Source organism: Puma concolor, chromosome C1, assembly GCF_028749965.1.
Source record: "Puma concolor isolate L17-30 chromosome C1, mPumCon1.1.hap2, whole genome shotgun sequence".
Classification (NCBI taxonomy): Eukaryota; Metazoa; Chordata; class Mammalia; order Carnivora; family Felidae; genus Puma; species Puma concolor.
Genome location: NC_141674.1, coordinates 100264824 through 100279648, shown reverse-complemented (window position 1 = coordinate 100279648; position 14825 = coordinate 100264824). Strand labels below are relative to the sequence as shown.

Sequence of the window (14825 nt, the reverse complement as noted above, 5' to 3'; positions counted from 1 at the left end):
TGGTCTTCACCGAGCCCTCTGGTGCATCCCTGACCCCTGACCCGGAAGGTTTATGGATCGGTAGGGTGGCTCCTTTGCACTGAAGAGGGAAGCAGAAGCTGACATTTATTTAACCCCCAAGTCAGTCCAGTCTGTGTGTTCACACACATTCTCTGACTTCATCCCTGCAGTTTCGGGTCAGAGGACTGTCATGCAACCCCTTGTCCAGATGGGGCAGTCGGGGCACAGCGAGGTTGTGTGATTTCTCCAGGTCACGGCCAGCACAAACCACTTCCTGCTAAGGAAAAGGAGCCGAGTATTGGTCTAATCTGCTTTATTGTGGGGTAATTAACATGCAACAGAAATTCACCAGTCTTAAGTGTATGGTTCCATGAGCGCTGAGGGATGTTGGTGTGAACCGCCATCACAGTCAATAGAGAGTGGTACTTTTGCCCCCGGAAGTTCCCTCCTCACACCCTCAGAGGTAGCAGGTACAGATCTGGTGTTTGTTACCACAGTGCTGTCCTGGCCAGAGTGTCGGCCATATGCAGTCCTGCAGTATGAAGCCTTTTGAATTGGACTTCTCTCACTCAGCATAATGCTTTTGCGATTCATCCGTGTGCTTGCATGTACGGATAGATCGCATTCTGTGATGGACAGAATGTCCCGTTGATGGACATTTGGGTTGTTTCCAGTTTGGGGCTAGTATAAATCTGCTGTTTCATGTACGAGACTTTGTGTGGATATAGGCTTTCGTTTCTCTTGGGTAAATAAATACCAGGAGTGGGTATTGCTGGGTCATACGGCGAGTTTACATGTAACTTTATAGGAAACTGCCAGACTGTCTTCCCCAGTGGCTCTGCCATCCTCCTTTCCCACCAGCAGAGTATGAAGGGGGACTAGCACAGTTGACTTCTAACCTGGGGCCTTTCCGGTCATCCCATAGGGTCACTAGCTGCTGTGGTGTTACTGGCTGATAATCACTTTAATGTGTACTGAGCTTGCACTTTTCCTTTCCTCTTCTTTTTCTTTTTAAAGAGTTGTTTGCCTTTATATTTATTCAGATTAGAGAATTCTAGAAAGCCCAGAGCCATTTGGGAAAACACATATTTGAGATTCTGTTCCTCTAGAAGCATCCTGGTACAAAAATCAGTATCAGATAGGGTTCTCCTGAGAAAGAGAACATAAACGTTTATAACATGAACATATATGCATGTATGCATGTGCGCATATATATGTATGTATACATATATGTACAGACATGCATATGTATACACACAGGCACACATACAGAGATTTAACTTTTGGAATAATTCTTGTGGTTCTGTGGTTGGCAAGTTTGAAGTCTCTAGGGAAGGCCAGCATACTGGAAACTCAACAGGATTTTACCCTGTAGTCTGAGCCTTGATTTCTTCTTCACTAGGGAAACTTCCATTTTTCCTCTTGAAGATTTCATCAGAGTAGCTGAGACCCACCCATGTTTTCAAGGGTAATATCCCCTCAAGTCAACTGATTGTAGATATGTTTGGTTCCATAGCTGGCTCGTGTAGTGGCTAGGTTATAGTAACCAGTTACAGAGCCTGCCCTTTTAATGTGGGGTTTCTGGAAAAGTCTTAACATTTGGAGCCAGCTGATATTAGAGAGGTTTTCTCCAGGTGGCCCTTGGCAGCCCAGAGCAGCCTCCTTCACTGGCTTTCTTCTCTGCCATCACCTCGATTCGTAATTTGGAGTCACTGCTTGGGGCTCTCCTTAACAGGTGCCCAGTGACTGCGGTTTTCCTGCCTTACTTTCCAGTTAAGGTCCCTGATGTTTTGGCAGTCCCAAATGGACAGGGACGCTGTCAAATCATCATTGGCCTTGGTGTGGCTCCTGGGGAAATAGAGAAAAGGAGTTTGAGGAGCATGTGGCTGGGTTTACCTTTTTCTTTATTTGTGGTGGCATTTCCTGTGTGGGGACCACTGACAGGTGTTCTTTGGTAGGGGTCCAGATGAAGGAAGCATGGGTCCTCTGGTCTGAAACATTGGTGTCACGGAGTAGAACGCTGAGCACAGGTTTGGGGAGGGCAGGATCAGCTGGGGAACCTGACTGCTAGGCTCTTCACTGTCCTGCCCTTGAAATGGAAAGTGTTGGTTTCCTGCCCTCCCCCTGACTCCTGCTAACTCCTGACCTTGGGTGAATCATCAGACCTTTCAGGACCTCAGCTTCCTCACTGAGGAGTAGGGACAATGGTCCGCATTGCACGGGGGGTTCAAGGGTCAGCTGCACTGTCCATGGGATAGTGTCTTGTGTACACACGTAATGTCATGAGACTTGGCCTTGGCCACTGCCCTGACACTCGAAAGCCACCTCCTCCAGCTCTCCTCTGGGATCGCTGTGACTGGGGTAGGCTGGCCCAGGGCGCTGTCAGCTGAGAAGGCCGGCCTCCGAGAGCTTGGGGCATGGAAACTTCCTGCTTGCTCTCACAGACTGACAGTAATAAATGCACAAAAGAGGACTGAGCCACTGCTGAGCGGCCAGGAGTCAAGGACACAAAGGATGGTCAGGGGAGTGAGTCAAGGCCCCTGAAGGCCACACGATGAGTGTCCATCGCAAGTGGGATTTCTTGGTCACCCAGGGTTGTGAGTACCAAAGTTGCTGGATTGCCAAGGAAGATGGGTCTTGGGGAGCCTTGTGGGAGGAACAGGAGCTCTAATCTGGGAATCCGGAGACCTGAGTTCTCTAAGCCCCTTTGTCAGGAGCTAACCATGTGACAGGTGACATGGCCACGTGATACTGACAGGTGTTCTTTGATGAAGGAAGCACAGGTCCTCTGGTCTGAAACATTGGTGTCACAGAGTAGAACGCTGAGCGCGGGTTTGGGGAGGGCAGGATCAGCTGGGGAACCTGACTGCTAGGCTCTTCACTGTTCTGTCCTTGCACAGGTTGAGCTCAGTTTCCTTTTCTGTGAACAAGGGAGTGGGACAGGATGATCTGACTCTGGAGCTTTCGCGTAGCATTTGGCGAATGAGGCTCTACAACTCCAGTACCTCTCACTGTGCTTTTTGGACCAAAAAGAGAGTTTGCAGCCTCTGTTGTTACTGGGAGGTAAATCCCTGTGGCTAATGAATAACTGCTTTAGGGGCAGAGGTGGGGGGAGTGGAGGCTGCAGAGGAAGGTGGTGGTGGGGTGGGGAAGGTTCCAGACGGGGGATGATTTAAGGCAACACTATGCAGAGGAGCCTGAAAATGCCTTTGCTGAGCGGTGTTTGCCATGGGCTCCCTGGCAGGTGGCCTGGTGGCCCCCACTGACGTCTGCCACCCTGAGCTCTCAGGGCCCAGCACACAGCAGTGAATGATGATGGTGCAGTGGGCCTCCTGCCCCGAGGGGTTCTGCCTGCTGCCACCACGCCCTGCAGCTCAGGACACTTCTTCCCCGACAGCCCTGGAGCTCCTGGCTCTAAACCATGGGCTCTAATTCTGGCGGAGGCTTTTCCTTTTCCACATTTTCTTATCCACTTGAGCAAAATGCTCTTCCTTCCTCGCCGTGCAACAGGAGTTTTTAGCTTTCTCCCTGGTCAAATGTTGCTCTGCCCTGAATCCCACTCTGTTGTTTCTTTAGGTTTATCTTTCATATCCCAGGCCTGGACCCCTGCCCCTTAAGCATAGGGACTCAGGTCCTCCTGGCTCTAGCTGCTTGGAGGCATCTAGAATTCTAATATTATTCATCAAGGGTAAAGTTGCCCTCAGAAATGTGCAATATGAACTCTTACCTTATGGAAGTCATTCCAGACGTCAGAACCAGAAGCCTGAGGACCAATTTCTTTTCATTCTGAAGTTTTCTTTAAAAAGATAATTCTTGCACCTGTTAAAAGACAAATTTGGAAGAATGAAAACACACGAAATGTTCCGTATTTCGAAGTAAAATTCTATGGAACAGCATCTTGGGTGGTTTTTAATGGTGACCATCCTACCAATAGTACTTAAAAGTCTGGTAACATTTTAGGAACACTAATTGGATGAATACCGTTCCTAACTTTTCTGACTTAAATCATAATAACACAATTCAAAAGCCCTTCTCCAAGCTTCCTTTTGTCCTCTGCTGCCCTTTTAGCTCTGCCCTCTGCCCTCTCAGAAGGCTGCTCTCTGCCGTGATCACTGCTCTTGTTTCTTTGAGGTTTATCTTTGCTCTGGATGCTGCTACTGCTTTTTCTTTTTTTTAATTTCCTATTGTGGAAAACTTCAAACGTATACTCAAGTGGAGAGAGTAGGATAATGACCCCCACGCACCCATCACCCAGTTCCAGCTGTTATCAGCTCACAGCCAGTCTTGTTTTATCTGTACCCTCATTCCCTTTCCTACCCTTCCTGTATTATTTTCCAGAAAACCCAAGGAACACTTATTATCTGCCCATGTGTTGTGGAAAATTCTTGTCCATTAGGCTGCATTTTTCAGTAATTTGTGTTTGCATTTAAAATCCCTCTTCAGAATAACAAGGAGGTAACATTTTGTCCCCATCAGATTGGTGAAAAATGTAGAAGCCAAACAATACCAGGGAGTTGACAAAGACTTGGAACAGAAGGAACACTTAAACCCTGACCTTGGGAATGTAAATTGGTGTGCCAGTGTTGCAGAGCGATTTGGGCAGCGCGTAGCGTGACTGAAGATACCCTTAGATGAACAATTACAAGAATATTCATTGCAGTGAAGGGTCGGAAACCATTTAAGCATTCATCAACAGGAAAATGAATAGATAAATTGTAATAGATACAGTGAATATTCATACAAGGGACTATGATATGCAACAATCAAAAGGAATGCACTTGGAGTGACAGATGTCAACAGAGATTACTCTCAAAAATGTTTTGTCAAGTAAAAAAAAGATGCAAAGTGCATTCAGCGATGACATTTTAAACAATTTTGAAATGTGCAGAAACTCTATATTGTTATACATCTATAGTAAAAGCATAAAAACGGACGGGAGTGATAAATGCCAAGTGCAGGATGTTGTTGTTTCTGCAGTGGGGGCGGGGGTGGAATGGGACTGAGGAGGGGGAAATACAGACACGGGCAGCATCTCTAGGGCTTACTTCCTTGGAAAAAAAACATTAAGCAAGTGTGGCAAAATATTAGGATTTGACAGTCCTGGAATAGACACAGGTGTTTATGCTTCTTCATTCAAAAATTAAAGAAACGTGCAATTATTTTCAGTCTTCTGAACTTGAGGTGGCTCCTGTTGTTGCATGATGTCATTAGCATCTAGACTGAAGCTAAGAAACGTGTCCGTTCCTGAGAAAATGCATATTTTGTCATTCGATGACAGTGGGTTGTGGATCCCCTTAAACTTAATAGGTTCCTAGAGGCCCACGATTCCACGTATTTTCCAGACACTTATATTGACACTTAGAAAAAGCCAAGTAATGAAGCCTTAATGATGTGACTTAACAAGATATAGAAGAAGCAATTACATTGTGCTTCCTTTCTTCTTTTGGAGAAGGTGGGAGCAGCGTGGGGGAGGGGCAAAGGGGGACTCTTCCTTCCCTGTATGTAGTCTGGTCCTAGATGCGGTCTCCTTCCCCTCATCTGCAGTCATTGAACACCCATCTCCACGCCTGAGGCTTGCACCGGAGTAGGACAGATGGTCCCGGAGGAGGTAGGATTTGGAGAATGAGGCCTGGGTGACCAGATGTACGCAGGATGGAGTTCCCATCTTTATACCAAGACATACATCTTGAAGACCTGGTCCCTGCCTGTCCATCTGCAGCTGTGCTCCGTGTACCTGTGCTCATCCTGGCCTTTTAGCCAGAGCCCACACTAGTCCTCTTGGCGAACTCACCCTTTATCCTCTGGTTTTGCGTGTGCCCTGCCCTCACGTGTGGATGAGTGCCTCCCTATACCTGTCCCTGGGCTGCCTGTCCTTAACTCCTGTTTACTTCCCGAGATGCCCTCCCTGCCTCTCCCCAGGCTGACCCCACCCTCCCATGGTCCCTGTGCAGTTAGCGCCTTATCTGGTTGGTGCCTCAGCCCATGCCCATCCCCCTACCTGTTACTTTTTCCTGGGCAGTGATGCAGGTAGAACGGTTCAGAGTACGGACCCTGGACAGATTACTTACCCTGTGGGCGCCACATTCATCTGCAGACAGGGTGAGAAGGGCACCGACCTCACGTTGTCGTGAGGGCTAATTGTGCCCCACGTGAGGCCTTTAGAGCAGGGCCTGGCAGGACTCAGTGCTGAGACTAGCTGGTGCCGCTATTGTTATTTTCCTGCTTCCTCCCCCTTCCTCGTTCTCCTTTTTTCCTTCCCTCCTTCCTCCTCCTTTGTCCTTATTGTTGTTCAGTCACCAACACAGGCGGATGGAAACCATTGTAAGCAAAGCCTATTGGCAAATTTTGGAAGGACCAGGGGGAGATCGGATGGCTGGGGGTGCGGGCCTGGGATTTGGACACCTTGAAGACCAAGGTGGAGGTATTTAGATGAGAAGGGACTGGCAGAGTGGAGCCCCTGGGAATAACACATTTTCTTAAAATTCAGTTGTATTTTTAATATGTGCGGAATGGCTTAGGACTTGGCATCAAACTGCATTTCCTGAGAATGCCTACTGTGTGTGCCAGCAAGAGGCATGGTGATGCAGTGCACCTGTGGGCGGGACAGGCAAGTGGAGGTCTTGTGCCCAAGCATCCTGTTCATAGTTCTCTGGCTGGATTAGGGTATTGTAGGGTTCTGTCCTTGACCATTCTGCACTTTTTCTGGTGAGTTTTGATGAAGGTGAAGGTCATAACTCATCTAAAGTCATTTAAAGAACTTAAAAACAAGAAGAGACAGCAAATATGTTGGATGGTAAGGAAGACAAAAAACTAGGTAGGCTGATGTTCTGCATTCTGTTACGATAGAACTGGGCTAAAGGCGAGGTTTGGAATCTTAGCTGCACAAGTGTGAGAGGCGGAGGCTGTGGGAAGGATGGCAGGTTGTAGTTGGCAGGTACCAACCATGTGGTGTGGCCACCAAACAAAGCTGTCTTGTCTGCACAGAAAGAAATTTGGTGTCTAGAACCAGCGTGGTGGTCTGCTTGCTCTATGCCGGTCAGACCACAGGTGGGGGACGGCATGAGGTTCTGGGTAACACGTTTGGAGGGACAGAGGCAAACCGGAGCCTGTTTAGAAGAAACAGGGGAATATCTTGGGCTGTCCAGCCTGGAGAGGAGAAGCTTCAGAGCTTCTAGATGGCAAACTCCTTGAGCACCAAGATGGTTCCTGTGCATCTCTCGTAGCCTTAGTACCTGTTTCAGTGTCTCGTGCCTAGAATGTGCTCAGTTATTACCCACTGAATGGGTAGACAAGTGGCTGGGCTCGTCCTGTGTCCAGGACCCCTGAGCTTAATTTCAGTTCAGAGTAAAGAAGAACTTTCTAACAGAGCTTCTCCATCTGGGCTGCCATCAGTGGAGATGAGCCACAGGTGTGGGGAGTCAGGCTTAGGGGGCAGTGAGACCAGGGGGCCCCAAGAATCATTCTTTACATCCCTGAGTCAGGGCTTTGTGTGGACGGAAGTAAAGGGAGTGGGTAGAAAAATCTGTGATTGCCAAGGGTGGCCAGGAACAAGTAGATTTGTAAATGAATCTGCTGGAAACTTATCAACGCACCCCTCCCCCCGCCAAACAATGCTTTTTGTAATTTCTGGTTAAAATGCCCTAATTTGAAATAACATCGAGTAGGATTTAAGTTAATAGTGTGAATCGCAGTCCCATTTGCTCAGCCTCATGGCCCAGATCGGCAGAGCCATTTGTCACAGTTGGTTTTAAAGCCAGGAAGAAAAATACTCCTGGATGCTGGCCAGGACTTCTTGTGGAGATGCTGTCTTTGGAACATGGAAGGGGTGGGTGGTGAGAAAGCTGAGGTTGGGCAGAAGGAGGGCCATGTGCCGGGAGGCAGGAGATGGGGTGCCAGTTTCCGTCCCTGGCGTGCTGGTTGACCTTGGCCGAATCCTGCAACCTCTCAGGCCTTGGTGCCTGGTGGAGAGGGGGCCCGGCAGAGCATGCCTTCTCCAAGCTAGGCCAGGACCTTCTCGTTCTTTTATTCAGTCAACTAATATTTGGAGCTCCTCTTAGGTACCAGGCACCATTCTAGAAGCTGAGAATCCAGCGGTGCCAATACTTCTTCTAGTTTTAAGACCTGGGATGCTAAGAGTGGCCTCATCCATCCCGGAGACCAGCATTTCTTCCAGGCAGAAGTGCATGCAGACTGTTGGGAGCTCAGGAAGAGTTGTCAGCAGCCTTCCTCCTGATGCGCTTGAGGCCTGAGAGGGAGGAACCAGGGCCAACTCAGAAGTGCATGAAAATCAAGCTGTGGAGATTTGGATCGCTGAACACATGCTCCCCAGAGCACCTCTGAGAATGGAAGGAACCGTAAAGCTGGTGTAGGGAAGGTGGTCGTGGAGTGGGGCTGTCTGCAGGGCAGGGCCCCCCCCTTTGCTGGAGGAGGCTGTGGGAGGCCTCAGGTGGGCTGGTGGGTGGGGGGAGGGTGGTGAGGCACCTGTGGGGAGGCTTGTTCTATGAAGTGGAGGTGCACTAGGAAGGGGGTTCTGGGAGAATGAGCGATTGATTCCTCCTGCAAGCATGTACCGGGTACCTGCTGCTGAAGTGCAGAGGGGCCCATAGAGATGGGTTACAGGGGGGCTGTGACTTCAGCTGCCCGGAGGCTAGCAGGGCAGAAGAGTGTGGGGCGAGCTGCCCCAGGGGGCAAGGACAGCCTCGCAGCAGAGATGACAAATGGGCTGGGCCTTCAGGAGGGACTAGGAGTTGGCTGGGTGTGGGGCAGAGAAAGAGCCATTCCCGGGAAGGGCTTTGGAGTCTTCTGAGTTTGCATTTGTGTTATGGGTGGAGGCGGAGGCCCCGTCAACAGGCTCTGGTCATTTGATTCTTGGAACGATGGGGGATATACTTCAGTGCCCAAAAAAGAGGTGGCCATCACAGTGTTCGAGGCTGAGAATTCTTTGTGCTTAAGCTGCCATAAGTCTTTTCTGGAACACTGTGGGTGTAAAACAAAAAATAGTCCTTCCTGCTCTGTGTGTGGGGAGTTGGAGGGATGAGGGCTGGGAGGTGGCTGGCGGGCCAGGTGCAGGGGGTAGCAGGTGGACGGAGGTATGGCTGCCCGAGGGGGCCACAGGAGGGGCTGAGAGTGACTGAGTCAACAGGATTTAGAGACGGTCCACATTGAGGTAGCAGAGAAGAACAGGGATCCCCCCCTCTGCCAGGAAGAGAGCTGAGGAAGGCAGACATCAGTGGGGATTGTTTGGGAGGAAGTCAAGTATGGGCAGACACAATGAATTTATTTAAACACATTTCTGGAATTGGCGGCTCGACTCCAGGGCTTGGCCAGGCTCCGTGCCTCAAAACCAATGAGAAGTGGGGGCAGGGAGGAGGGGGCGCCTGGGTGGTTCAGTCGGTTGAGCGTCCAACTCTTGATTCCAGCTCGGGTCATGATCTCGTGGTTCATGGGTTCAAGCCCTGCATCGGGTTCCACGTTGACAGTGTAGAGCCTGCTTGGGATTCTCTCTGTCCCTTTCTCTCTCTCTCTCTCTCTCTCTCTCTCTCTCTCTCTCTCTCTCTCTCCCCTCTCCCTCTCCCTCTCCCTCTCCCTCTCCCTCTCCCTCTCCCTCTCCCTCTCCCTCTCCCTCTCCCTCTCCCTCTCCCTCTCCCTCTCCCTCTCCCTCTCCCTCTCTCCCCTTGCCCACTTGTGTGCACATGTACTCTCTCTCTCCCTCAAATAAATAAACTTAAAAAAAAAAAACAGTAAGCAGTTGGAACCTGAGGTGAGTTTGAGATGGGGTCTAGACCTTGGGGATTCCATTGTTTAGAGGCAGGTTATCAGTTACATAGAGCTTTTCAACCAACCACCCCTAATCTTGGTGGCTTAAAATAAGAATCCTTTTATTCTCTCTCAGGAATCCTGTAGGCCAGGACTTCAGGAAGGGTTTGGCTGGTAGTGATTCTGGCTTAGTGTTTTTGGTGAGGCTACAGGCAGCTGTCGGCTGGGACTCCAGGAGGTGGAGCTATGGGGACCAGCCTCTCTTTCTGTGGACATTCTTGAGGGCTGGCATGGCTTCCTCCCAGTATGGCGGGCGCAGGGCAGTCAGGCTGCTTCCATGGGCCCCAGGGTTCCAAATGAGTGTCCTGAGAGAGCCAGGTAGAAGCCTCTTGTGACCCAGCCTTGAGGTCACGAGTGTCTCTACTGCCGTAGTCATAAGCCTACCCAGATTCAAGGGGAGGAGACTCAGATCTCATCTCTCCATGGGAGCCATGTCAGAGTCAGGTGAGCAGAGCACATGGAACGAAGGTACCATTGTGGTCAACTTTGGGAAACACTTGCTCAAGTGGGGAAATGGCAGGAACACTTGAACTCCCCAATACATTACAGGCAGAGAGTTGGGGGCGCCACCTGTGGTTGGTGGGCAGCCCAAGATACTGGGCACACAGGAGAGGATGCGGCAAATGATGATGAGCCTGAAGAACGAGATGTTCTTGGCCTGAGGACGCAGAGGGAGGGAGGGCGGGAGGGGCAGAGGGAGGTGCAGTTTGGCCAGAACCATGTGCTTTTGGTGATTAGTTGTTTTCTTCACGTGCTTGAGCCCATCCCCCCCACCTTCCCCTTAGGGCTCTAAACGACACTTCATTAGGGGAAATTGTAAGTTATCTTAGTCTTTTTTATTGTCTCTGGATTTTACTTTGGCATAGCATGCATTTTTATTCATTTACTTTTGAATGAGTGAATGGATGCACGTGTTTAATTTAAAAAGATGCACAAGGATGTAGATGGTGAAGATTAAGTCTGCTCCTCACCCGGTCCCCGGAGAGACTACCGCCGTTGCAGTGCACGAGTGAAATATTCTCCCTGCTCGTCTGGTCTGGCCCTGAGGTTCTTCCCTCGCCACTGCCTCCTCTCCAGACCCGACGACCCAGCCACCTTCGCAAGAAGGCAGGGCCTGCGGACTCCGGGTCAAGCCCAGCCTGGGGCTCTGTTCAGGTTTTTCTGAACCTGTCATTTTAGATGTTGCTTCTAATTCAAGTTGGATTCATTCCACGTTGGTTCTTTATTTCTGCTTTGTGTGGTTTCTAAGTGTTCTTTCACTCCCAAGATCCCGATTTCTGATATTTTTTGTTCTGCCAGTTCCACGTACGTTTCCCTGGTAAAGGGACGTCTGTATAGTTGGGGGAATCCACGGGCTTTGAATTTTGGTAGTACAGAATCACATAAACTTGGAGCTAAAATGGGACTGTAAGGAATGTCTTGTTGTTTTCCCTTTTTGTTTGTTTGTTTTGGTTTTATTTATTTATTGCACGTAGGGAATTCAGCCCTAGAGAGGAAACTGAGAGATGGTCTAATGTAAAAAACGAAACAAAATGAAACCAAAAAAACAAAACACCTCCCACAAAAACCCCAGACCAGCTCTGCTCTACTTCCTTGGGATGGATGTCAACCTGCAGAGACCCCCGAGTCCCTGGAGCAGGTGGTGGGAAGTTCCTGATCCAGCCCTGGACAGGAACGCCTGAACCCAGGATGTTCCAAATGGCTCGAGTGTGGGGACCCTGGCGCCGTGCCCGGGCCTGGGTCGACTTCTTAGCTGGCCTTCAAAAGGACAGATTGCAGCTGGGCTCTGCGCGGTACCTGAGCACAGCTCACAGACACCAAAGTCTGTGTCTCTGCACTGCGCAGCATCGATCCGTAGCATTCGAAGCTATTTTTTTCTCTCTGAGTGTCCACGAAATTCATTACTTTACAATGAGCCTGTCAGGGATCACCGCAGCGAAGAAGCTTTCCACTCAGGTCCCAGTGCCTCATTCTTAGCGAATTTTGCCTTAGCAAGTAAATCAAATATGCTGTAAACGCACTAATGTCACTATCCCCACCAGTGGGGATCTACAACTTTGTCAGAGCCCCTTTCTGTCTATTGCCTCGCCTGTTCCTGGTTGCGGCCCTTTACTTTTCCGGATTTGGCTGGAGGTTCTGCAGAAAGGTTTTTAACCGCAGCTCCTTTGCCCGTAAAAAGCACCCCATGCAGTGGGGCCTGTGCTTGGCTCTACGGGTATGGTGAGTTAATCCCGCCAGACAAGAGGAGCTCTAAGTTAATGAGTACAGTCTCTCTTTTCCCTCCTAGAGCATGGATTTCCTGTACAGTCCGTGCTGAGTTCCGGGAGACAGAAACATATGGCTGAAAAAGGATCGCTGAGCAGGATTAAAAATTAATCCTTCAGCGTCCACGTCCTCATTTGTTGCCTTCCAGGTTCGGTTTTCTTTCTGCCTCTGAGGACCCCTCATTCGGAGTGTTGTGTGGTCAGTTACTCCACGGTTCTCTTGAAAGCGGTTTCGGAGACGCTGTTTAAATCCTGGTGGGTATGTCGCCTTTCAATGGCAGTCTTCTGTGCCGAGGGATGCTGGCAGCCCCTGCACCCCCAACCCCGCACCTGTCCCCCCGCACCCACCCCCCTGCCACACACCCACCCGTAGCTCATCTGGCCCTTCACAAAAGGCAACTGATAACTCCCCTTATCAGCACTAGATGCGTTGGAGACCTTCGGGGATGGTCAGCGTTTTCTGGTTTTGATTACCACGTAACTATTTTAAATGTGCAGCCCTAGCAAAGTGATAACCTTCACAACCATATAATCAGAGCCCTCATTAATGGGATCATTTTCTGGGTGGAACATTGGTTGTCTTTCCTCCCTTTTCTCAACCCAGCGTTCGTTGATTGAGTCGTGTGAGTCGAATCCTTGACTGCCTTCTGGGAAGGGGCTCTGCCCTTGGTGACTTCTGCTGTGTCTGGACCTTTGTGGTTAACAATGCCCATTTGGGAGCTGCGGGGTCTACAGCTGATGGAGGTTTTGAGGAGGACCGAATGCCAGGTATTTGGGAACAGTTGAATTAACCGTCTTCTGGCAACTTTCTCAAATGGCTCAGTGGCTTATCATGGCCTATGAGGCACCTCCCGTCTGAGTGCCTGCCATCCATCAGCTGTGTGACCGTCCTCTGCTCCCTCTGTCCTGCAGAGGGTTGTTGGAGGAGGTGATTTCGAGCTGCAGGTGGTGGGGTGGTCTGGACAGTGGGGCTCTCAGTCCAATGATGACCTCATCAGCTTCCCCACAAACCCGCTTCCTCTGTCTTCTGCACACCTACCCAGTGGCCCAGATCTGGGAGTTGCTCTGGACAGCTCCCTGGACACCCTTTCAGGCTCTTGACCACATTTCCGTGCATCTTTTCTGCCAGACTGCCTCCCTCCACCTCCTGTGATCTGCTCTACTTGGGGCCTCAGTGGCACTCTTATGGATCACCGTGAGGATCCCCTGCTGGGACCCCTTTCCAGTCATTCCTGCCAGAAACATCTTCCCAAGACATGATTCAGAATATATATTCTCTTTTTAACACCCCCTCAGTGACTCTTCATTGCTCTTGGACCAAAGCCTCTTTACCATGGCAATAAGCCCCTGCTTCATCTTGGTCTGAGCCCTCTGTGGGCCCTCTAGCTCCCTCACGCAGCTCTATGTGGACTCAGCCTGCTCTGTGCCGAAGTCTGGGTCGTGTTGTTCCAGCCTCACCGAGCAGGAATGCCCGCTCATCCTGCTTCAAACTGGCACAGGGAAGCGCTGTTCTCTGAAGCTCTCCTGACTCCCCATGGTTGGCAGGGATGGCTTGCCCTGTGTCCTCCATACGCCCTTCACAGCACTGCTGGCTCTTTGCAGCCTTCGTTTACACATCTGTCTCCACCTCCTGGACTGTGAGGGGATTTGGGTCTTGTAGTTCATCAGCCTAAAGAACACAGCGGCTGGCAAAGGAGAGGCACCATCCGTATTTGTGGAATGGATGAACAAGGAGCCCATGGTAGTGGCTTGCCATCCACTGTGGCTCTTAATTTCTCCGAGCCTCCGTTTGCTCACCTCATCTCTAAAATGAGGACGGTACACTTCTCTTAGAAGACGGCTATAAGTTAAAATGAGAACGCACTTGTGGAAAACACTAGTATGGTGCAGGTTTGGCTAATGCCAGGGATTTAGCAGGTACTCAGTCCTTATGGCCCTTTTCAGGTGACAGCCAGGGATAAAGCCTCAGTTTCAGGATAACGCATCCCATTACTGCCTTGAATCTTTTGTCTCCTTTCCAAGAGGTCTTCTGTCTTGCCCCTAATTAGGAGGGCGTGTCTGGGGAACACCTTTAGCGTCTGGGCTGGGTTTGCCACCATGGGGGCAGAGGCCTTTGAATCCTTCCTTCTTTGTGGGACCGTCGGCAAATGTTCAGAATCCCAATCCTGAAATCTCTGTTCCTCAAGGCTTCTCCAGGGCCTTTGATGGTGCGGCCGCCCTCGCTCTCAGGCTCTCAGTAGGGAACTACAAACAGCCTGTAACGCATGTCATGTCCTTGGCCCCCGGTATGTCAGAGGCAGCCTGCATGTTAATGCCGGAACTTCCGCTTTCTCGGGGACTCCTCCAGCTGGCTGTCACTCAGGTGCCTTCTTTGTACCCTGGAAGGACGCTTGTCATCAGGGCTCACGGTTTCCATTCATGCTGTGCAGGGGCATCCAGTTGGAAGAAGCAAGAGAAGAGATACGTAAGGGGGCTCGGAACAGATCAACATGGAATTGTAAGTTTAATAGCTTGGAAAATTAGGAGTTTTAGCAAAGTGACTAAATAGCTTAAAAAAAAAAAAAAAGGAGATGAGGTCAGACCTGTTCTGCCAGACCCTTGAGCAAGTACGAAGCTCAAATAGAGGGCAACTGATTAACCATGCGACATGTTGCACCTGCCAGGTCACCTGGCCAGCCTGGCCCTGGCTGATTTTGCCATCATATTCGCTCTCAGCCCTTCCCTGTTTCACATCACCCCGCCACC

At 50.1% G+C, this 14825-nt stretch overlaps 1 protein-coding gene across 6 annotated transcripts in view; it reads left to right on the top strand.

Moving 5' to 3' along the window:
• IGSF3 (immunoglobulin superfamily member 3) overlaps positions 1–14825 on the top strand; it is a 94514-nt gene that overhangs the window by 21340 nt on the left and 58349 nt on the right. Inside the window, exon 1 of one of the 6 annotated variants that reach the window (XM_086717925.1) lies at positions 1599–2597. The exons of the other annotated variants lie outside the window; for them this stretch is intronic. Within the exon in view, the coding sequence (XP_086574051.1) occupies positions 2555–2597 (43 nt within the window). The 5' untranslated portion in view covers positions 1599–2554. Of the gene's footprint in view, positions 1–1598; positions 2598–14825 lie in introns of those variants that run through there. 6 annotated transcript variants of the gene reach the window in all.